General features: G+C 40.1%; 1 protein-coding gene across 2 annotated transcripts in view; it reads right to left on the bottom strand.

Annotated features, from left to right (window-relative positions):
* LOC140723595 (NACHT, LRR and PYD domains-containing protein 3-like) overlaps window positions 1-25,339 on the bottom strand; it is a 36,604-nt gene extending 11,265 nt beyond the window's left edge. For both annotated transcript variants that reach the window (XR_012097931.1, XM_073038162.1), the window contains exons 1-5: window positions 25,213-25,339; window positions 8,843-8,930; window positions 5,075-5,241; window positions 2,268-2,439; window positions 2,104-2,169 (exon numbers count right to left, since the gene is read on the bottom strand). Coding sequence is in view for 1 of the 2 variants with exons in the window: in XM_073038162.1 (XP_072894263.1) it covers window positions 2,104-2,169; window positions 2,268-2,439; window positions 5,075-5,241; window positions 8,843-8,852 (415 nt within the window). In the remaining variant the exon portion in view is untranslated. The remainder of the gene's footprint in view (window positions 1-2,103; window positions 2,170-2,267; window positions 2,440-5,074; window positions 5,242-8,842; window positions 8,931-25,212) is intronic.
* Window positions 25,340-25,710: the final 371 nt, after the last annotated feature.

Raw genomic sequence — 25,710 nt, 5'->3', positions numbered from 1 at the left:
ATTAATGCTTTTTGAGATAGTGATTTAGATGTATATCATATTTTTTACTGAGTTAAGTATTGTATGTAATTAGTTTTGCTACAACAAGTGTATGGGACATTGGAAAAAAAAGTTGAATTTCCCCATGGGGATGAATAAAGTATCTATCTATCTATCTATCTATCTATCTAACTGGTAGTGATCATAATATGAGTGAATTCATACTGCAGTTTGAGAGGGAGAAGCATAACTTATGGTATCAGTATCACTATGGTATAAAGTGAATTACAGAGGCACGAGAGGGAAGCTTTCCCAGGTCGATTGGAGAAGCATAACTTATGGTATCAGTATCGCTTTGGAATAAAGTGAATTACAGAGGCACGAGAGGGAAGCTTTCCCAGGTAGATTGGAGAAGGATAGCAGTGGAGATGACGGCAGAGCAGAGATGGTTGAAGCTTCGGGGAATAGGTCACAAGTTGAAGGATAGGTATGGCCCACGGAGGAAGAAGTTCTCAAGTGTCACGTGTCGGCAAACATGGTTGACAAAGGAAGTTAAGGATTGCATAAAAGCCGAGGAAAGGCCATGCAAGATAACAAAAGTGAGGGGAAGTTGGATGAATAGAAAACTTTTAAAATCCAACAAAAGGCAACTAAAAAAGCGATAAGAAGGGAAAAGATGAAATGTGAGGGCAGAAAAGCCAATAATATAAAACAGGATAATAAACACTTTTTTCAGTTATATGAAGAGTAAAAGGGAGGTGAGAGTTGATACTGGAACACTGGAAAATGATGTTGGTGTGATAGTAATAGTGGACAAACAAATGTCAGAATAACTTAATGTGTACTTTGCATATATCTTCACTATGGAAGATGCTAGCAGCATGCAGTGGTCTGCGAGTGACAGGCAGTAGGAGTGAGTGCCATTGCTATTACAAAAGAAAAAAGATCTTGGTATACTGAAAGCCCTTAAGGTGCAACGTCACCTGGGCCAGATGGACTGCATCCCAGAGATCCGAGAGAGGTTGCTGAAGTCATGACGGTTGGATTGGTCATGATCTTTGAAGAATCACTTGATTCAGGCATGGTCCCGGAGGACTGGAAAATTGCTATTGTCGCTCTAGTCTTTAAAAGGGGGAAAGGCAAAAGAAGGAAAATTATAGTCCAGATAGCTAAAACTTGGCGATTGAAAAGAGTTGGAGTCTTTAATTAAGGTTGAGGTTTCGAGGTACTTGAGACTAATGACAAAATAAGTTAGCAATGGTTCTGTTAGATTTCACGGTGGAAGTAAGAAGCAGGCTGGACAAAGGAGAGTCAGTGGATGCCATTTACTTGGATTTTCAGAAAGCATTTGATAAGGTGCCGCACACGAACCTGCTTAACCAGATAAAAATCTATGGTGTCACAGGAAAGATACTGGCCCGTGGAGCGGAATTGCTGACAGGCAGCAGGCAGCGAGTGGGAATAAAAGGGGCCTTTTTCTGATTGGCTGCCAGTGACTGGTGGTGTTCCGCAGGGATCAGTATTGGGACCGCTGCTTTTCAGATTGTTTGTCAATGATTTAGATGATGGAATAAATGTATTTGTGGCAAAGTTTGCGGATGATACAAAGATAGGTGGAGAGGTAGGTACAGCGATTGCAACAGGACAGAGGCCGACAGGAATGTCTGTTTATCAAACTCACAGAGGCCTCCGGGTACAGATCCCGAGACCGGGAAGGTGCCTGGTGTTGTGGCAAATGCAAATTGCTTCCTGTCCTCCAGCCACAGCAACAAAAACCTGTCTCCCAGACTCTGACAGTCTCTAAACAGGCCTCTAAAGAGATGTATTCAGACTCTCAGAGTGAAATAACAACAAAAACCTGTCTCCCAGACTCTGACAGTCTCTAAACAGGCCTCTAAAGAGACGTATTCAGACTCTCAGAGTGAAATAACAACAAAAACCTGTCTCCCAGACTCTGACCATCTCTAAACAGGCCTCTAAAGAGACGTATTCAGACTCTCAGTGTAAAATAACAACAAAAACCTGTCTCCCAGACTCTGACAGTCTCGAAACAGGCCTCTAAAGAGACGTATTCAGACTCTCAGAGTGAAATAAAGGCTTTGAGCTTTCCAGTCCATCACTTACCTTTCAGATGCGCGGGCACTTCAGATGAACCCCGCTCAGTGTCCATGTAGGCGAACTGGCCGTCACCTGTTCAAACAGATTAACCTGCATGAAGTCTGTTCTGTGTAATACTGTAAATTCATCAGCATTTACATCTGTAACACACAGTGTACTGTTCACCGTACCTCGTTCCCGTATTTCCTTCAATATTCTGCTCAGCTTCGGTAAATGGTGATGTAGTTTCACAAAGGATTCCCACATCACCCTCAGGGCCCCGGAGCCCTTCTCCATCACCAGATCCAGGAGGAGTTTGGAAGCGCTCGCTCGTTTTCCCTTCTCCGCGAGGTCAGTCACGCTCTGTAATGAACAATGGGGAATATATTGAGGAGCGGAGGGATGGGTACAAATCTACTCTGAACATGGACTGACCCAGCACATTCTGCTCGTCACAGATCACTGACAGCAATTGTTCGTAGCAGGAAAAAGAATTTAAAAGAAGTTAGCATGACCAGTGATGACTTTCTGAACGCCACAGATTGCGGGGGTACTTATCCACTTGGCAAGGTTTAAAAGGAGCAGACATAGTGTGAGTGAGCCACAGATAGGTAGGTTATTGAGGCTTTGTGTCAGAGAGGGTTCAGTGAGGAGAGGCGGAGGATTTAGGTCGATCTTGGGTAATATTTCCCTTCTCTGTTTCACTGTTAGAACAGTGGGAATGCCAGGCAGCATAGTGGGATGCTCTTCCTACAGGGTGCGGCAAGTCAGGGAGACCTCCAGTGTCCCCGACAACTGCACCTTCGGGAATTTCATCCAGCTGCAGCTTCTTACAGACTGTGCTGAGGAATTGGAGCTGGAGCTGGATAAACCCGGGATCACTCGGGAGTCTGAGAGGTTGACTGACAGACTTTACAGGGAGGGAGCTATACCCAAGGCGCAGAACACAGGAAACTGGGTGACTGTCAAGAGGGGGAAGGGAACAGGCAGCCACTACAGGAAACTCCTTGTAACTGGTATACGGATTTCTGTTTCGGGGTATGGTCTCGCAGAGGAAAGCCACGGTGATTATGCCTCTGGCTCTGAGTTTGGCTTTGTGACTCAGAAGGGATGAGAATTGCTGATCTGCACTAACAGGGGGAATTCAATGGTCAGGAGAACAGACTGGAGATTCTATTTATGAGAACAGGATTTTTGGATGGTGTCTTGCCAAGGTCAGTGATATCTCATATCGACTCTGAAACTTCCTTAAGGGCAGGATGAGCAGGTCTTGGTCCACGTTGGTACCAATGACAAGAGTAGGAAGTGTGATGAGATCCTGCAAAGTGATACAGATCCAAAATTTCTTGAAAGTGTTGTCGAAGGTAGATGACGTTGTAAAGCTTTTTGGACATGGGGCTTCATAAATCAAAATATTGAATACAGAAGTTGGAATATTATGTCGAAGTTGATGTTGCAGAGGCTAATTTGAAGCAATGTGTACATCTACCTCCCGGAATGATATCAATAAGATTGAACGAATGCAGAATAAAATACAGATTGTTGCCAGGAGTTGAGGATCTGAGATATAGAGAAAGTGTGAATAGGTTAGGACATTATTCCATAGAGTGTAGGAGGACCAGGAGAGATGTGACAGAGGTATACACATTTATAAAAGGTATAGAGATAGTTAGTGCGAAAATGCATTTATTACTGAGGTTGGGTGGGACTGGAATTAGAGATCATAGGGTAATGATAACAGGTGAAAGGCAATATGAGGGGGAACTTGTTCACTCAGAGGTTGCTGAAGAGCGCGGAACGTGCTGCCATCTTAATTAGTCGATGTACATTCGAGTTGATTATTTAAGATCAGTTTGGATAAGTTTATTCAATGGGGGAGTTATGGACGTCTCCAGTCCGGGTTCAGATCAATGGGACTAAGCAGATAATAGGTCGGTGTGGACTAGATGGGCAGAAGAGCCTGTTGCTGTACTGTAGGGTTTGTTGACTATGACTAGGTGAAACTATGGCTGGGTCACTGTTGATTTTCGCCAGGGTAATCCCTGGTGAACGGCAGCAGCTTCACACTTCACTGCCAGGCTCCACGAGGGGTCCAGTGCCAGCCAACAGCTGGAAACTGGCAGTGAGGAGCAGCCAGCAAACTCAGGACTATTGTGCGTGTGTGACAGACCAAACCCGACTGGTGGGAATGTTGAGTAAGAAGTTTGGACTGAAATTGTCAGCTGCCTCACGTGGAATGTCGTGCTCAGTATGGTGTCTGGCTCTTCACTAATATTCATTCTGGGTGGCAGTAGGTGAATGCACTCCAGTAGCACGAGGACCATTGGAAAGCTGTTTCTTTGTAATTCTATGTTAGCTGTAGATGTTAAGAATATTTTCAGTGGCACTAATGTTGCACTTCCCATGTTAACAGTATATGCTGTGGTAATTACAAACTCAAATTGGAAGTCACAAGGAACAGATGGTAACAGAAACATGAGGCATGTTGGGATATTGATAAAGAAAGGGTCAGCAGTTCAAATGAGAGACGGGTCAGTGTTGCTTGAGTTGAAAATAGGGTTGAAGGTAGACTGAGAATGAGCTGAGAAATATGTCACTATACATTTGATTTGTGGGAAACCCGTCGGTCATCAGGAGAACACAGATTGGTGAATGGCCATTAATGTCGAACATTGGGAACATGATGTGATGTCAGACTGAGTGGTGTAGAGTGGTTCTCTGTCCACTTGCAATGTCCGTCAAGTGTCACATCACTAAATTCACCTCTCAATCATTGCCTGTATCCTAATCTGTCTATAAATGAATGTGATCAGAAAACTGGAGAGAGGCTTGTATTGGTTAATAAAAGTTCAGGGTTTTCGCAGATGAAAATTCTTTTCTTGATGTTCACCACAAGCATTACAGGATTTTCACTGCCCAGAGGTGCCGTTACACCGGTTCTGTCGGTCTGTGATTGATTCAGTAGAATCTACACTCAGTCTATGTCCCTTCCACTTACGTGATACTCTCGCTCATTGAAATGATGATCATGAGTTAACATGAAACCGACTCCCTCCACACCCTCCTCAATCGCCTGCTCCAGTCGCTCCATGTAGAATCTCGTCAACTGGAACAGTTGGTGTTCGTCACAATTTGTCAGGAAGGCGGAGATGGCGGAGTTCAGATCTGTCATAGAACATAAAATAGTAGATGTACCATGCGGATGCAGACACGATGCCAATTTAAACCAATCCCATCTTCAGGAACACGGTCAATATCCCTCCGTTCCCGGCCTACTCATGAGTTCAGACGCCTCCCAGACGCTGCTGAGTATCTGTTTCCAGTCTCTCCCTCGGCAGCTCATTCCAGACACCGATCACTCTCTGTGGAAAACATGCATCCTAAATCCCCTTTAAACTTTACCATCTAAACTTAAACCTGTTACCTCAGGTTTTTGTGGTGAAACTCGTCTGCACCCTGTACAGACCCTCCACATCATTCTCGATTTGTGCACAATACTGAAATGGTCTCTTAACCAACGTGTATCCAGTTACAGTCTAACGTTAAAAAATACCTCAACTCATCGTTAGCACACTACCAATTGTGTTGCCACCTTCAGGGAGCTATGCATACCCATCACAAGACCCAACAGTACATCGATCTTATTATCAGATAGATAGATAGATAGATACTTTATTCATCCCCATGGGGAAATTCAAAATTTTTTCCAATGTCCCATACACTTGTTGTAGCAAAACTAATTACATACAATACTTAACTCAGTAAAAATATGATATGCATCTAAATCACTCTCTCAAAAAGCATTAATAATAGCTTTAAAAAAGTTCTTACGTAGTTTACTTAAATACATTAAATACAATCAACCCCCGGCACTTTAACATATCTTACTCCTGGCGGTTGAATTGTAAAGCCTAATGGCATTGGGGAGTATTGACCTCTTCATCCTGTCTGAGGAGCATTGCATCGATAGCAACCTGTCGCTGAAACTGCTTCTCTGTCTCTGGATGGTGCTATGTAGAGGATGTTCAGGGTTTTCCATAATTGACAGTAGCCTACTCAGCGCCCTTCGCTCAGCTACCGATGTTATACTCTCCAGTACTTTGCCCACGACAGAGCCCGCCTTCCTTACCAGCTTATTAAGACGTGAGGCGTCCCTCTTCTTAATGCTGCCTCCCCAACACGCCACCACAAAGAAGAGGGCGCTCTCCACAACTGACCTATAGAACATCTTCAGCATCTCACTACAGACATTGAATGACGCCAACCTTCTAAGGAAGTACAGTCGACTCTGTGCCTTCCTGCGCAAGGCATCTGTGTTGGCAGTCCAGTCTAGCTTCTCGTCTAACTGTACTCCCAGATACTTGTAGGTCTTAACTTGCTCCACACATTCTCCATTAATGATCACTGGCTCCATTTGAGGCCTAGATCTCCTAAAGTCCACCACCATCTCCTTGGTCTTGGTGATATTGAGACGCAGGGAGTTTGAGTTGCACCATATCACAAAGTCCTGTATCAGTTTCCTATACTCCTCCTCCTGTCCATTCCTGACACACCCCACTATGGCCGTGTCATCAGCGAACTTCTGCACATGGCAGGACTCTGAGTTATATTGGAAGTCTGATGTGTACAGGGTGAACAGGACCGGAGAGAGCACGGTCCCCTGCGGCGCTCCTGTGCTGCTTACCACTGTGTCAGACCTACAGTCTCCCAACCGCACATACTGAGGTCTATCTGTCAAGTAGTCCACTATCCAATCCACCATGTGAGAGTCTACTCCCATCTCCGTTAGTTTGTGCTTTAAGATCTTGGGCTGGATGGTGTTAAAGGCACTAGAGAAGTCCAGGTATGTAATCCTCACAGCACCACTGACCCCATCTAGGTGAGAGAGGGATTTGTGCAGCAAATACGTGATAGCATCCTCCACTCCCACCTTCTCCTTATACGCAAACTGAAGAGGATCCCGGGCGTGCCTGGTTTGTGGCCTCAGATTCTGTAATATCAGCCGCTCCATGGTCTTCATCACGTGCGACGTCAAGGCAACAGGTCTGAAGTCATTCAACTCCTTTGGTTGTGGTTTCTTCGGTACCGGGACAATACAGGATGTTTTCCACTGTCTGGGTACTCTTCTCTACTCCAGGCTCATGTTGAAGATGCGCTGTAGTGGTTCTCCCAGCTCAGTCGCACAGGCCCTCAGTAATCGTGGGGAAACTCCATCCGGTCCAGCCGCCTTGCTGGTACAGATCTTCCTCAGTTGACCTTCCACCTGTGCAGCCGTAATCCTGGGCGTGGGCAAGGTCTCCTGTGAGTGGCTATTTTCCTGTGAGGGAAGTAAGCCTGGTGTGGAGTTCTGCGGTGAGGATGAGATTGTGCTGTCGAACCTATTGAAGAAGTTGTTCAGCTGGTTCGCTTTCTCCACATCTCCACTTATGTTTGCCCCCCGCTTTGCACCGCATCCGGTGATGATCTTCATCCCATCCCACACCTCCTTCATGCTTTTTTTCTGCAGCTTTTGTTCTAGCTTCCTCCTATATTGCTCCTTTGCCCCCCTTATCTGTACTCTGAGTTCCTTCTGAACTCTTTTTAGCTCCAACCGATCACCATCTTTAAAGGCCCTCTTCTTCTGGTTTAGGAGGCCTTTGATGTGACTAGTGATCCAGGGCTCCCAACATTCACTGTGCACATTGCTCGCGAATTTGATTTCTCAAAATGCAGCTTCTCACATTTACCTGAATTATCTGTACTTGGTGACTCTCTGTTCCTATTTCTAACTGGATGCTGAACACGTTGACAACAGTCCCAAATTTATTCAACTCCTCCAACTCTGTAAATCAACGAATAAGTCCACCCAGTATATCATATGATTAACCTATTTGATTCACACACACGACACATGGCGAAACAGTGATCCTTGCTAACACGACTGGTCGCAGACCTTCAGCTAGAACAACGCTCCTCTAGTGCTGACTCCATTTTATGTACCCAAGACGACTTTGAAATCAATTTACAGATTCTCAGCCCGAAACGTTGAAGGTTATTTTTTCTCTGTAGATGCTTCATGACCAGCTGAGTTCCTCCAGCATTTTGTATGGTGTCCTCTCCACTTATTATTTTGTTTTACTTTAATCCTATTCCCCAAGGACATTTCATTGCTTCAGTAGTGCCCCCGCCCCCCCCCCCAGATTCCCTGTGTACAACTTCACTTGTTAACTGTCTCCTGCACCCAGCCCGTCCTCCCTCAATATAACATTCTTTAACTCGGCCACAGAAAACAGACACCGGGAACTCCCCTCACCTCCATTGTGCAACAACCCGTTAATCTGGGGAGAATTCAACATTGCCCTTCCAAACATAAAACAACATCTGTTTCTCTCAATGGCTGTCGGAGGCATTTCCCACATCAGGGCATACCAAATGCTGACGGAAATCCTATCTGTTCCCTCGACTGTTACATTGCCCGTTGTTGTATTCCTGTCTAAGTTTTACCCACAGCCACCTTATTCAGGGGCTCCTTCTCCTTTCACTCAGGTGAAGATTTGTGTGGTGAGGGGAGTGATTCGACCATTCCCCTCGTTAGGTCCCCGCGCTGGACCTGGTGAATTGTTCCAATGCTCATGGACGCTTTACCAGTTGGAACAATGACCCCGTTTGATGGTACTTTATCTCTGCCCCTTTATCGCCCAAGTTTATCCCTCTGAATTATTGACGATTTGACTACACGTGTACCATGATGACAGAGTTTTAATGAGAAAGAGGCCAGTGAGCATACCTGTGTCCATTCTGACTCTGTTGTTGGTTGATTACCGTCTGCTTGTCTGACGTCCGGGTGGAAGCAAGCCCCACCTGCTGGCAATGACCTGAATTACACAAATAAAAAAGTATGATTCAGTTGCACTGTCCTTCAAATTTAAAACACTTTTGTAAGGTCACTGCTCACTCTCCGACATTCCAGGGAGTAAATGGAGATTGGTACAAAGACCTCCAACTGAACACAAATTTCAAGAAGATAGCAAGGAAATATAAGGAAACTTACTTAAAGGAGCGATGCACTGAAGCTGAAGAAGCCAAAAGAATTGGAAAAAAAGAAGAGATCTGTTGCAGGAGATTAGAGAAATCAAAGGAACATTTCATGTAACATGAGCATAGGTAGAGACAAAGAAGGGAAGGACCTTACAGAAGCAAAGGACATCAAAGGGAAACGGCAGGAACACACAGAAGAATTGCAGAAAGATCCGACAGCGAAGACACCTGCAATGACTCCCTCATCGATCTAGAGCCAAGCATTCTGGAAAGTGAAGTCGAATGGGTGATAGAAAGCATTGCCAATAATAAGGCTGCAGGATGTGACAGGATTTCAGTAAAATTGTTAAAAATTCTAAAAGGTGATGCTGTAAAAATGTTGCATGCAATTTTCCAGCAGATCTGGGAAAATATAAACAACAATGACTTTTAGGCTGGATTAAGATCCGTTTTTATCCCAATACCGAAGAACGGAAATGTAAAGTGTTGTTCAAATTACCGAAAGTTTTCACGTGCTAGAAAGGTAATGCTAAAGATTGTGCAAGCAAGACCCGAGCAATATATGGAACACAAACTGCCAGATAGAAGCTGCTTTTAAAAGAGGCAGAAGCACCAGAGACCAAATTGCTAACCTACGCTGGATAATGGAGAAATCGCGAGAATTTCAGAAAAGTATTTATCTATGTTTTATTGACTACTCTAAAGTCTTCAGCAGTGTGGTCCATAATAAACTATGGCAAATCCTTAAAGAAATGGGAATACCTGGACATCTGTTCTGCCTTATGAGAAACTTGTACAAAGATCAAGAAGCAACAGTTAGAACAACACAGAACAACAAACTGGTTCAAGATTTGGCAAGGAGTATGACCAGGCTGCATACTGTCACCTTGTTTGTTTGTTTTTCCAATTTATTTATTTATTAAATGTTTAGAAAATTACAAAGAATAAATGTGATGATAAAATAGTAAGAAAAAGAAAAATAATATTAACCCTCCCCCCCTTAACCCTTATCTAAAGAAAGAAAAAAAAAGAAAGAAGAGAAAGATTGCCTGGATATCGGAGGATCCCCACATGCTCCATGGAGTTCAAAATAATTTTAATATTTATTTTTACTTTCCCCAATTACTTTATAATTTTATCTTCAAAGGACCTATGTATTTAATCCCATCTTTCGTAGGTATGGGAGCCAAATTTTCAAAAATATATCATATTAATTTCTTAGATTATATGTAATTTTTTCAAGTGGAATACAACTATATATTTCATTATGCCAATGATCCATAGCTAAATATAAATCAGATTTCCAAGTAACTGCGATAACTTTTTTGGCTACTGCCAATGCAATGTTTATAAATTTTTTCTGATTCTTATTCAATTTAAGTTTTGGTATTGTCCCTTCAATATCTCCTAATAAAAATAATATTGGACTATGTGGGAGTTGTACTCCAGTAATTTGTTCCAATAAAAGTCTCAGATTTATCCAAAATGGTTGAATTTTAAAACAAGACCAAGTAGAATGTAAAAAAGTACCAATTTCTTGATTACATCGAAAACATTGGTCAGACATATTTGAATTTAATCTACTTATTCTCTGTGGTGTTATATATAATTGATGTAAAAATTATATTGTATTTATCTAAGTCGAACAATTATTGTATTTATCATACTATCAGAACATAATCTTGACCAACTTTTTCCATCTATTTTAACATTCAAATCAGATTCCCATTTATGTCTTGATTTATGAATTCCTGATTTAATTGTCCGTTCTTAAATCAAATTGTACATACAAGATGTAATTTTTTTAATTTTTCCTTTTTGAATTAATATTTCTATTTCACTAGGTTTTGGCATCAACATTGTTTGACCCAGCTTTTCTTGTAAATAAGCCTTTAATTGAAAATAACAGAAAAGAGTGTTGTTTGATATTTTATATTTATTTTTTAATTGATCAAACGACATCAATATACCTCCTTCAAAACGTTCAGCTATATATTTAATCGCCTTTTGGAACCAATTATATAAATGTTTATTATCCATTGTAAAAGGAATAAGCCTATTTTGAATTAAAGTTCTTTTTGCTAATAAAGATTTCTTTATCTCATCATCCATATTTACCTTATTCCATAAATCAATCAAGTGTCTTAATATAGGAGATTCTGTTTTTTCCCGTATCCATTTGGATTCCCATTTATATATAAAATCTTCTGGTATGTTTTCTCCTATCTTATCTAATTCTATTCTAATCCATGCCGGGTTTTTTTTTCATCAAAAAAAAAAGATGCAATCAATCTAAGTTGATTTGCTTTATAATAATTCTTAAAATTTGGAAGTTGTAACCCTCCTAAATCAAATTTACATGTCAACTTTTCCAATGATATTCTTGACATCTTTCCTTTCCAAAGAAATTTCCTTACATATTTATTCAGTTCTTGAAAAAACTTCTGAGGTAATTGTATTGGTAAAGTTTGGAATAAATATTGCAATCTAGGAAATATATTCATTTTTACAGCATTAACTCTACCTATTAATGTTATTGGTAACATCATCCATTTATCAAGATCCTCTTTTTTTTAATAATGGCAAATAATTTTGTTTATATAAATTTTTTACATCATTATCAACTCTAATACCTAAATATTTTATCCCATTCATTGACCATCGAAATTGAGTTACTAATCAACATTGATTATAATTTCCTTTGGTAAGGGGTAAAATTTCACTTTTATCCCAATTTACTTTATACCCTGATACTTTCCCATATTCTTCCAATCTAAAAGATAATCTTTGCAAAGATTGCAATGGGTTTGTTAAATAAATCAAAACATCATCAGCAAATAAATTAATCTTATATTCTTCTTGATTAACGCTAAAGCCCCCAATGTCTGAATCTGTTCTGATTAATTCAGCTAATGGTTCTTTTGCCAATACAAATAAAGCAGGTGATAATGGGCAGCCTGGTCTAGTTGACCTCGTTAAGCAAAATGGTGTTGAAATCTGACCATTTGTAACTACTTTAGCTTGATGATTAGTATTTAAGGTTTTAATCCATTGTGTAAAAGATTTTCCTAACTCATATTTTTCCAAACTCATATTTTTCCAATACCTTAAATAAAAAATCCCATTCCAATCTATCAAATGCTTTTTCTGCATCCAAAGCAACTGCCACACTCATTTCCTCTCTTTTTTTGTGCCAAATGAATGATACGAAGTAACTGGGTTATATTATCCATTGATTGTCTGTTTTTAATAAAACCTGTTTGATCCATATGTATTAATTTTGGTAAATATTTAGATATTCTATTAGATAAAATGTTTGCTATTATTTTATAATCTGTATTCAACAAAGAAATAGGCCTATATGATGTTGGTTTTAAAGGATCTTTTTTTTGGCAATACACTTATGATCGCTGTTAAAAAAGATTGTGTGAGTTTATGCATTTTTCCACTTGATATATTAATTCCATAAAAGGAGGAATTAATAAATCTTTAAGTGTTTTATAAAATTCAGGAGGAAAACCATTTTCTCTTGGGGATTTATTACTCTGAAGTGATCATAAAGTTATCATTCTTCAACCTCTTTTAATGTAAAGGGCATATCTAATCCTTCGTTCTTCCAAATTTAATTTTGGAAGGGTTATTTGTGATAAAAATTTATCTATCTCAGCAGTCTTATTTTGTGATTCTGATTGATATAGTTCAGTATAAATTTTTTTTAAAGTTTCATTAATTTCTAAAGGCTTATAAGTAACCTTAATTACACTTGTTCTAATTGCATTTATTGTTTTAAAAGCCTGTTCTGTTTTCAACTGCCAAGCAAGAATCTTATGTGATCTTTCACCTAATTCGTAATATTTCTGTTTAGTTCTCATAATTACTTTTTCTGTACGATATGTCTGGAGTGTATTATATTGTAGTTTTTTATTAACAAGTTGTCTTCGTTTTTCTTCTGTCATATATCTTTGAGATTCTTTTTCTAACTTTATGATATCTTTCTCCAATTGATCTATTTCTGCCATGTATTCCTTCTTAATTTTAGATGTATAACTTATAATCTGACCCCTTAAATATGCTTTCATCGCTTCCCATAATAATTTTATCCTCAACTGAATGTAAATTTGTATCCAAAAAAAATTGAATCTGTTTTTTCATAAAATCACAAAAATCTTTATGTTTTAATAAAATTGAATTAAATCTCCATCTATAGATCGATTCCTCCTTATCCATCATTATCATTGTCATTATCAAGGGGGAATGATCTGACAGTATTCTTGCTTTATATTCCACACTTTTCACTCTATCCTCAATATGTTTTGATAATAAAAAAATCAATCCTTGAGTAAGTTTTATGTCTATTTGAATAAAATGAATAATCACTTTCTCATGGATTAATTTTTCTCCATATATCAATCAGGTTTAAATCTTTCATTAATGATAAAGTTAGTTTTATTACTTTTGATTTTGTAGCAACTTTATTTGACCTATCCAAAACTGGATCTAAACAAAAATTAAACTCTCCACCTATTAATATTTTATCATGTGCATCAGTCAAGTTCAAAAAACATTCTTGTATGAATTTTGCATCATTTTCATTTGGTGCATAAATGTTCATAAAAGTCCATAATTCTGAAAAAAATTGACAATGTATAATCACATATCTCCCCGCAGAATCAATTACTACATTTTGTATTTTAATTGGTAAAGTTTTATTAACCAAAATTGCAACTCCTCTCGATTTTGAATTAAATGAAGCTGCAATGACATTTCCAACCCAATCTCTCTTTAATTTCTTATGTTCTGTTTCTGTTAAATGTGTTTCTTTTAAAACAGCTGTATCTCCTTTCATTTTCTTAATATATGTTAAAACTCTTTTTCTTTTCACAGGTCCATTAAGTCCATTAACATTAAAACTTAAAAAACTAAGTAAATTAATCATTCATAATACCTTGGGAACTCTTTGAAATTCTCCATGTTGCTATGAGTCTCTTCCCAACCATCCAGACAAAAAAGAAAAATAGAAAAAAGGTAACTAATATATAAGGGAAAAAAAAACAAAATATCCCCCATTAACGTTGCGAATAAAAAGAACACAACATTACCCCCCCCCCCATTTTACAGGTCATGGCAATCGCCATGATTGTACACGTGAAACTCGCAGCCATCGATCAGGAGCTCCTCCAGCTCCCCCGCAAAAAAAATGTTAGTGAAGAAAAAAAAATAATTAATGTCTCTACTCCCAATTAATACTCAACTATTTTTGTTTTCCTTATAAATGTCCGTCAAGTCCAACCTTATTTCAGTCTTCATCATTAGTCCACTTCATTTCTATAATTCTTTAGTCCTCTTCCTGGACATCAGGTAATTCTTGTACAAATTTCTCCGCTTTCCGGTAGTCAACGAAAAATCTTCTTTCTTTGTTATCCAGGAAAATTATCAATTTTGCTGGGTAGCTCAATAAAAATTTATAGCCCTTTTCCCATAAAGATTTTTTCACTGGATTAAATTCCTTCCGCCTCTTCAGAAGATCGTAACTTATGTCTGGATTTTTAAAAACTCTTTTCCCTTCTATTATCAATGGCCCATTTCTCTTTTTAGCACCTTGAGTAGCTGCCTTCAAGATCATTTCTTTATCTTGGTACCTTAAGCATTTTATCAAAATTGATCTTGGATTTGGATCTTGCTGAGGTCTTGGTCTTAAAGCTCTGTGTGCTCTTTAAATTTCAATTACTTGGCTTCCATCTTTCATTTCCAAAATTTTCGGAATCCATTCTTGAAAGAATTTTATTGGATTTTCACCCTCTGTACCTTCCATAAGACCAACAATTTTAATATTATTTCGTCTACTAGAGTTTTCAAGCGCATCTATTTTTTCCAACATCCGTTTTCTTTCTATTGTCCAGGCAAGATTATTGTCTTCTATCTTATCTATTCTTTCAGTGTTTTCTTCCATTTCTTTAACTTTATTATCCATCTTCTTTTGTTTTTCCACCACATTATCGAGTGTAGTCTGCATCCTTCTTATATCTGTTCTTATAGCTTTTAATTCATTCATCATATATATCAGGATATCTTTTATGTCTCCTTTAATCTCCTCCTTCTTTTCCTCTTCTTCATCCTCTGAATTTCCCAAAGAGTCTGTTTCTACTTCCAATCCACATCCAATTTCACTTCCAGCCGTAATTGGGATTTGTAGTTTTGTTAATATCTGTTCATTCATGCTTGTTTCTTCGCGCATGCGTTGTTCTTGCCGTTTCTTCTCAGAGACCGCCGACATTGCTGCAACTTCCTGTCCCGCATCATCAGAACTGCCATGCACTTCGCCGGGAGGAGATCCAACTTGAGTCCGAGGCTTCGCCGAGACGGTTAGGCCTTTTTTCCCCGCCGATTTGCGCAGTCTTCGAAGTAGTAACTTTCTTCTGTTTCGGTTTAGGAGCCATATCCAAAAATAATCTTGAGTTGCTTATAGAGGTATTTATTAACTCTTCTTCATTTAAACCCTATTTCATTACTTTTTACGAGGGAGCTGGACTCCCAACGTCTCGACCCTACGTCATCACGTGACGCCCCCTCACCCTGCTTATTTAATCTATATACTGAACATATGAGGAATGCTGGTCGAGAGGACTCAAAATGTTGCAGTCAAAATTACCAGACAGAATATTAATAAATTCAGATATGCATGTGATACTATTCTAATGGCTGAAAGTGAGGAGGATCTGAAGAAGCTTCTAATGAAAGTGGAAAGCTGGCTTCTTGCTCAATATTAAGAAAACCAGCCAGTCCTGTTAACTCTGTGGTAATAAATGAAAAGGAAATGGAAGCAGAGACGGATTTTTTCTTCCCTGGTTCGAAGATTTCTATAGATGGTAAATGTGATAGCCTTTTCAAATTTATTGGTTAGGAGAGCTATTTTGTTGCATTGGAAGGATCCTAATCCACCTACTGCTTTTTTCAGGCTCTCCTCCATTATGTTTTGTTTAAACTTGGAGAAAATTAGAAGTCGGACGTTCGATACATCTTTCAAATTTGAACAAACCTAGCTACCTTTTATTCAATATTTTCATACAATCTAATTTCTTTTCTTGCTCCCTCGGTGAAGTTTCAGATTTGACCAGAAGGACGTTTTCTTCTTTTTTTGTAATCTTGTCCTCAAATGGACTGCCCAGTCCTTTTTTTTTGTTTTAGGTTAGTTTTGTGTTTTTTTCTCTTCTATAAATAGAACATTTCCAGTCTTTTTTTGTATGAATTGTCAAGAGGAGTTGTGGTTCTCTGTTTTTATATTCTTGCTTTCTGCTATAATTCTCAACCTACTTAGCAATCCAGAACATGAATATACCCAACGAGAGCCTCCACCACTGTTTGTGGTGACAAATTCCACAGATCAAACAACCTTTGGCTGAAGTAATGTCTCTCATCTCAGTTTTAAAGTGATGCTTCTTTATTCTGAGGCAGCACTCTCAGATCCCACACTCTCCGTCTAATCCAGACACCCTCTCCACTCCCACTGCATCCAGACTTGTTATTCAGTTGGTAAATAATCACCCCCACCCTAACTTCAACCCTCCCCCCCCCCACCAACCCTAGATTTTGTGGCAGGGGGTTGATTTACTTTTCTGCTGGTTTGGCACACCATTGTGGCTGAAGGGCCTGTTCCGGTGATGTACTGTTCCATGTTCTGTTCCGTCTTCAGCATCTTGAGTTTCTGTTTGAGTATCTGCCCACTGGCAGATAGACAGGTGACAGTGAGGGGGAATCTCCAAATGTGAATTGAATTCTGAAACCCCGGTCTATTTCTACTGGTGCAAACACAAAACAGCGTATTTAATCACAGCCTCTCCCTGTGAGGGATGGAATGGGAACTCATTCTCTGCTTTGCTTCCAAAGAGACTTCAGAACCAAACATCTGAGCACAGAACAGAAATACTGGCTTAACAGCTCATAAACCCGGAAAACTTGATTCCCTGATTCATTTAATCTGGGTCAAGACATGTGTGGTAACCCAGGATCCAACCTCAGAAGGTCACAGCCCACACCGAGAGCCTCGCACATCTTTTCCACATCTCACACTGAGATTCACACTACCAATATCCAGCCCCCGGAAACGTCTGCTTCATTGCGGAAGGAGGAACATCGAGCCGCTTCTGTAAAAGCACCAAAGTAGACCGAAGCCCAGACACTGACAGTCCCATATTCCTGGAGCTCCCATCCCAAGATTGTATCGCAAGCACCAGCTCTCCCAGGGCTCTTTGCTGGCGGTAATATGCGGCAGTGTCTCAGCTAAGCCCAGTTCAAAAACTTACACTCCCACACCAACCCATGACAGAACTGGAGCCCGATGATCCTTTGTCTGGACGGGGATCAGACGAAAAGCATGGGCATTGGGTCGCAAAGAGGGTGCTGATACACTTCAACTTGTCTCCACAGTTACAATGAGCATATTTGTTCATTATTTTATTGTTGAGTGCGGTGTAGCCCAGGTCAATTAGCAGCCAATTTCCCCGTCGTGTAACAGGAACAAAATGTTTTAAATATAAAATTGAAAATATAGCACTGGAAACTCAGTGCAGGAGATTTCATTTTGTTTCTTTTGATGCAGAAATGATGACTAACTGCAAGATGTTTGACCCCCAGAACAGAATCGCATAAATACAATTCCTACAATCTTCTTCATTCCATCCCGGACAGTAAATGCTCAAAGCATCCTCGTATCTGAGGCCACTCTCTCTCCGCTGAGAGTCAGCAACCAGAGAGCGATAAACGTGTTCAACACTCTCTGCAGCTCTGGTGAGCTGTTGCCCTGGTGACAGAGGAAGTGGGTCGCAAAGATAACCGAGCGGGGAAATAACAAACTCGGTGTGACACGTTCTCGGTTTCATTGTGACAAAGATGAACTGAACATTCATCCATTTTGTAATGGTGATACTGAAATTCCAGTGGTTGTTTTTACCCCTAGGTGCATTCAGTAAATCTCAATGTGGTTCCAGCTCTACAGAGCTCTCAGCAGTGCAGACGCTGGTCCAAAATAAATCGCAGTGTTGGATACGACCTATAAGTTAGATATAATATAAATTAGATATGGCCCTAGTGGCTGAAGGGATGGAGATAAAGCAAGTACAGGGTTCTGAGTTGGATGATCTGCCATGATCATACTGAATGGTGATGCAGGCTCGAAGGGCTGAATGACATACTCCTGCACCTATTTTCTATGTTTTCTATGACCAGTCTGCAATAAATGTCGATTATGTGTAGAAGTTTCAATTGAGACTCACAGAGCCCTTACAGCACAGACACGGGGTTGTTAAAGTCCATCCAGTCCGTGCCATGTTCAGTGTGGTTCCATCCCCCTGCACCCAGACCACAGCCCTCTATACCTCCCTCATCCATGTACCTCCCCACACATCTCTCAAACACCACAACTGAACCTTTATCTCTTACATCTGCTGGGAACTTGTTCCGCATTCGCTCCACCCTCTGAGTGAAGTAGTTCTCCCTCAGATTACCCTTAAATGTGTCACCTTTTGCCCTACATCCATGATTTTACCCAACCTGAGGGGGAAATGACTAACTGCATTCACCCTATTTATACCATCATAGATTTCTATATCTCAAGCAGGGCTTCCCCACCTAGGTTCCTGGACCCTTCCTCTAATTGTAGGGGAAAATGGCATAGAAAAGTTGGAATCCTGCTAGGATACCCCATCATTCCCCTGTATTCCAGGTAATCGAGTTCTAACCTGTTCAACCTATCACTATAATTATTGCCTGAAATACTAGCAATGTCCGTGTAATTTTCCCTGCACTCTTTCACGCTTATCAACATCTTTCCTCCAAGTAGCTGGCCAGAACTGCACTCAATTCTGTTTTTTTTTTTGTTTGTTTTGGATTCCCGGTGTCTTTTACAACTTTAGCATTAATATCCAGGCCCCTCTTCGTAATAGCCTGCGTTATAATGGTCAATATGTCCTAAACTCTCTTTACAACTCTGGTGTTACTTTAAAGGAATTGTGGATCTGTAACACCCACGGTAGGACAATCGGGCTCAAAACAATTATTTTCACCAACCAGTCAGCCTGATTAACAGCTCTACTCACTAACCCACACTCCGCACCCCACCCACTACTGGTTTAACATTTCCTGACAGTTCTAGGCACTCCTGTGCCTGTAGTGACTTTATGGACAGACAATCAATATCATTCTCCGTAGGTCCAGGCTTTCCTGTGCCTAATGTCACTTTACAGACATAGAATCAATGTCAGTCTCATATGTCCAGACAATCCTGTGCCTAACATCACTTTATGGACATACGATCAATCTCACAGACCAGAGAATTATGCAATATTGCAAAGGAAAAATGGCTAAATCAAAAAATGCAATGAAGTAGAAGGCCGTATTAACAACAGCAAAGAAATGCACCAGAAAATTTAAGGAAATTACTGGCATTAAGAAAACCTCCTCTACAGGATGCCTAGAATCAGCAGACTGATCCATCCTAACGGATAAAGTATGTGAGAGTTGGATTCAGTATGTAGAGCAGCTTTTTGAGATAATAGAGGGAACCCCCATATATAAAACACCCTAATTCTGGCCCTCATTACCGAAGAAGAAATAACTAAAGCAATGAAAAGCATGAAACAAGGTAAAGCCACTGGACCTGATGGAATTTCAGTGGAAATGATACAAGCCCCAGAAGGTCCGGGCATAGATATTTATTTTGAAGAGTTTAATGGCATTTATGAGCCTGGTGTATTGCCTGACGATCTCTTGAAATCAGCATTTATAGCTCTGCCTGAAATTCCTGGAACTATTGACTGCGAAAATTATAGAACAATCAGTCTTATGAGTCACATAACAAAGATTTTGTTGAGAATTGTTCTGAGTCAAATTAAAAACAATTTAAGTCCAGAAACTTCTGAACTGTAATATGGGTTTATTGAGGATAGAGGAACTAGGAATGCAATTTTCATACTTCTAATGCTTTCAGAAAGGGCAATTGAATATCGAAATGATGTATTTTTATGTTTTATTGATTTCACTAAAGCATTCGACAAAGTGCAACATGAAAAATTATTTCAAATTCTCATTCAACTAAACATTGACGGAAGGGACAAATAATCGCTTCAAATTTCATATTGTAATCAAACGGTGGCGGTAAAAGATGATGATAATATAAGCAGTTGGACTAAAATTCAAAGGGAAGTTAGATAGAGATGCGTTGCCTCACAGAAATTATTTAATATATATACTGAAATGATTCTCAGAGAAACAGAAGACCTAGATGGGATAAAAATTGGAGATGTTTCCATCAACAATATAAGATATGCAGACGATACCACTCTAATAGCAAGTGCTGCAGAACACCTACCAATTCTCCTGGACAAAGTAGTACAAACAAGTGCAGATTTTGGTCTAACCATTAACTGTAAAAAAATAAGTATGTGGTAATATCAAAAGAGCAGGATACTCCCAACTGCAAGTTGCCCGTCAGTAACAAAAGAGATTGAACAAAAGACCAGCGTTAATTACCTCGGTAGCTTTCTATCACAAGATGCTAGAAGTAAAGTAGAAATAAAAAGAGTTGCCATTGCCAAAACCAACTTCTAAAAAATGAAACCCATTTTTACCAACAGACACATTTCTATGACAACAAGGCTCAGGCTACTAAAATGTTACATCTGGTCAATCTTGCTGTGTGCTTCCGAAATGTGGACTATAACATCAGAACTCCAAAGAAACATAGAAGCAACAGAAATGTGTTTTTTAGAAGAATGCTGAAAATATCACATAGAGACAGGGTAGCTAATGAGACAGTACTCCAACGTACCCACACCAAAAGATCTTTAATGAGAACATTAAATGAGAGGGAACTTCAATTCCCGGGGCATGTCATCAGAAAGGGAGAAATAGGATGTCTTACATTGCAAGGCCGTATGCCTGGGAAACGCGGAAGAGGAAGGCAAAGAAGGAAATATATGGACAGCGTGAAAGAGCTAACAGATCTAAGTGTGCGGGATATCATTGGCGCTGTGAGGGATCATTGGATGTGGAGAGCCATGATCGCCCAAGCGTGTAACGCGCAAGTCACATGCAGAAGAAGTATCAATGTCAGTCTCTTATGTCCAGACACCCCTTTGATTACTGTCACTTTATGGACATACAATCAATCTTTTTAAACTATCATACTTCATGTATTGTGTTTTGTTTATTATTGTGGTCTCCATCATTTTGGTTTTTTCTTCTGTCCTGAGTAACAATTATTTTGTTCTCCTTTACACTTGTTACTGGAATGACATTAAACAATTTTGAATCTTGAAACCTGGGTAAAATACCACGACCAACCACATTATCTATGTTCCCTCTTGATTTCATGAACTCCTATAATGTCACCCTCATTCTCCTCTGCAATGAAGATCCAGCTCGGCCAAAAGCTTCCTATGACTCGGCCCTCTAGTCCAGGCAACATCTTCAGCAATCTGTTCTGCACCCTCTCCAGCTTGATAATATATTTACTACAGTAGGGTGAACACAACGGGACATAATACTCTGTGTAGCCATGTACATTCATATACAAATCAATGGCATGAATAATAAATTACAGAGGTCTCAACACTGACACTCACATCCCACTCGTCACAGGGCTCCATTCGCTAGAACCATCTACATTCATCCCCCTCTCCTTCTTGTTCTCGAACCCGGTGTGAATCCACCTCGCCAGCTCCCTGTGAATCCCACGTGACCGAACCTCCCCGATCAGCTGCCATGCAGGAACTTGTTACAGACTTTACCAAAGTTCAGATGAACAACATCACTGCCCAACTTCACCTAACGCCCTAGTTCGTTCTTTTTTTAAAAACTTTTTTTATTGAGTTTTCAAATGTTTACAGAAAGAAAAAAAATATATACCCTTCCCCCCTCCCCTTAGCCCCTCCCCCTAACATCCCTATAGAAAAAAAAAGAAAACAAAAGAAAAAGAAAGAAAGAAAGAAAGACAGAGTGCCTGGATATCGGAAGATCCCCACATGCTCCACGGAGTTCGTAATAACTTTAGTATATATATTTATTTATTTCCCCAAATAACCAATTATTTTATCTTCGGAGCACCTATATATTTAATCCTGTCTTTTGTAAATTAGGGCGCCAAATTTTCAGAAATGTTTCATATTTATCTCTTAAATTATAAGTATTTTTTTCAAGTGGAATACAGCTGGAAATTTCATTCTTCCAACGATCTATACTTAAGTATGAATCCGATTTCCAAGTAATTGCAATAGCCTTTTTGGCTACAGCCAGTGCAATTTTTATGAATTCTTTCTGATATTTATTCAATTTGGGTTTCGATTTTATCCCTTCAATATCGCCTAATAAAAATAATATTGGATTATGTGGAAGTTGTGTTCCAATAATTTGTTCCAATAAAACTCTTAAATTTGTCCAAAAAGGTTGAATTTTAAAACAAAACCAAGTAGAATGTTAAAAAGTACAGATTTCTTGGTTACATCGGAAACACTGATCAGATAAATTTGGATTTAATTTATTTATTTTTTGTGGTATATTATATAATTGATGTTATAAATTATATTGCACTAATCTTAACCGGACATTTATTGTATTTGTCACACTATCAAGACATAGTCTTGACCAATTTGTTTCTTCAATTTTAATATTCAAGTCACTTTCCCATTTTTGTCTTGACTTATGGACTCCTTGTTTAATTGTCTGTTTTTGAATCAAGCTATACATACAAGAAATAATTTTTTTAGTTTTTCCTTTTTGAATTAAAGTTTCTATTTCATTAGATTTCGGCAATAACATTGTTTGACCTAATTTTTCTCTTAAATAAGTCCTTAATTGGAAGTAACAAAAAAGAGTGTTGTTTGATACTTTATATTTATTCATTAATTGATCAAATGACATTAATATACCTCCTTCAAAACAATCTCCTATATATCTAATCCCTTTTTGAAACCAATTATATAAAAGTTGATTATCCATTGTAAAAGGAATAAGTCTATTTTGAATTAAAGATCTCTTTGCTAATAAAGATTTCTTTGTCTCATCATCAACATTTATCTTATTCCATAAGTCAATCAAATGTTTTAATATAGGAGATTCTTTCTTTTCCCGTATCCATTTAGATTCCCATTTATATATAAAATCTTCTGGTGTATTTTCTCCTATTTTATCTAGTTCTATTCTAATCCATGCCGGTCTATCTTTCTCAAAAAAAGATGCAATACGCCCTAGTTCATTCTTAACTAATCTCCAAAATACTTGACAGATATGATATCCTATTGGACAGTGTAGACGGTGATTTCCCCATAACCAATGCCCGACCGCCCGGGATTTCAGCTTCACTGCAGACTGAGAAAATTCCGATCACATCTGTCGAATTACCAACCTGGACTGAAGCCCGTATATTGCCAGTTCCATATCCTCAGAGTCACCAACCCAATATCATCACCCATACAAAGACGCCTTGGTGCCGGCAATTTTCTGTGGAGTTCCTGCCAGTTCCGATTCACAAACTAAAGTGGAATTGGAAGCTAATGACCCTCTGCCGAAGCTGGTGCTCAGGCCGTTTCCCCGGTCTGAAAAGAGGACGCGGATACACTTCAGCCTGATCCCAGCAGCTAAACCGAGCACATTTGATCACAATCTTCCTGCTGTGTGGGATCTTGCCCAGCACAGCTGGCTGCCATGTTTCCTGCAGTGTAGCAGGAACAAAATGTAAAATTATAAAGTAGAAAATGCTGGGAGCTCAGTACATCAGACTACATCTCTGAAAGGAGGAATGATGGAAGACCCAGTTCCAGAACTGTCCAAGATGCTGCCGATCTGCTGAGCGTCTCCAGTATTTTCACCTCCTTACTTTAAATTTCCTGCAACTGTAGTATTTTCGCCATCTTCATTTTAACGCACAGATAGTAACTGATTGCCACCCTAGACTGTAAATGCCACCCCACCCCAAACAATTTGTTAGTTCTGAGTTCATTCTGACCCTGGTGTAATACATCCCACACAGTCAATGCTCACAGCATCCTTTCCTCCCACTATCACTCTGTTACATTTGCTCCCGAGGCCACTGTCTCTACGCTGAGAGGCGGTGACCGCAGAGCGATAAAAACTGCAACACTTGCTGCAGCTCTGACGGGCCGTTACCCTGGAAACAGAGGAAGTGGCTCACTGAAAATAACCGAGAAAGGAAATAACAAACTCAACATCAGATGCTATGAGTTCCATCATGACAAAGATTAACACTGCAGCCATTTTGTAACGGTGAATCTACAATTGAAATGGCTGCTTTTACCCTGTCACGTGTTGTGTCCAACTAAACCTTTGGTATTCCTAGCGAACAATAACTAACTAATTAACTAAATAGCTAAATAAATAAATAAACAAACAAACAAACAAACAAATAAATAAATAGAAAGGTGCAATACAAAACTTCACAAGGAAGACAAAGTTTAGAAGAGAGATTGCTGAAATATATCATTGCGGCATTGGGATACAGGCTGGGCAAACATGAACAAGACTTAACTCTCGCATTAATAGGGCCAGACATCGGGAAACACTGTCAGCATTTCGGCAAGTCGTAGCAATGGAAAGAAGAAGGAATTTAACTTCCCAGTCCCCCGAGAGGACGTGCGATCTGGATCTCACTGTCCTGTCTGAGCGGGGAAAGATGAAACTACTCATACACGTGGAGGAGTCTCCCGAGGGTGCGATTACTCTGCTTAACCCTCGAGTCTGCAAGAACACAACGGGCCGAACGGCCGCTTCCAGTGTGCTGGAAATATGTAAAACAATCATCGACCCCAGGCGTCGATCCAGGTGAAGTTTGGATCCGATACCGGGCCGGGTGATGGAGGTAAATTTCACCAGGTACATCTTAATGGATGGGTTCAGTCTCGGCATCACCACCTCATCCCGCTCCTGGGACCAGAACACCAGGGGCTGAGCGGCGGCTCATCTCAGGCAGTTCGGTGTGAAGGTCCCATAACCCGGACCGACCACGACAGGTTGTGTCCAGGAAGCGGGACGGGGCCGCCAGTTCGAGGAAGTTAACGGGACTCTCTGCACAACATCAGGTTTCCCTCCCCCGGGATCGGCTTCAGTACTCACCGATGGGAAATCGTCGGTCGCGTTCACCCCGAGTGACCCGCCACAATATTGACCGATGAGAACTTGATCAATTTGCCCCGCAGACAGCGATAGGTCCACCGGCTCCACGCCGACGATCCGCTTCAACAGAGAACGGAACGAAAACCCCGCCCTTCCGGAGACTGTGAGAGCGGGGGCGGGGCCTCGGAAGCGTAAACAGCAGATGCTGCAGATCTGCGTTTGAAATGGGAGCGAGAAACTTGTCGGGTGGAAGGTCTCCCGTCTGAACCGATGACTCTGCTCCTCGCCCCTCACACACTGCCCGACCTACCGCATTTTAACCATACCGATAACGCATTTTACACGTTATTTCATATTTACACCAGCTACATTTTTTTATTTTGCCCTCGGTACCTTTGGCGTCCCCATCGCTCCACCTCTCGGATCTCGGAGTTACGGGTTCGATTCCCATCCCGATCCGATACACAAGTCAGACCCGAAAAGGTTTCATTCAAATCA

The sequence above is a fragment of the Hemitrygon akajei genome, unplaced genomic scaffold, assembly GCF_048418815.1.
Source record: "Hemitrygon akajei unplaced genomic scaffold, sHemAka1.3 Scf000120, whole genome shotgun sequence".
NCBI lineage: Eukaryota > Metazoa > Chordata > Chondrichthyes > Myliobatiformes > Dasyatidae > Hemitrygon > Hemitrygon akajei.
This window is presented reverse-complemented; position numbering and strand designations above follow the sequence as displayed.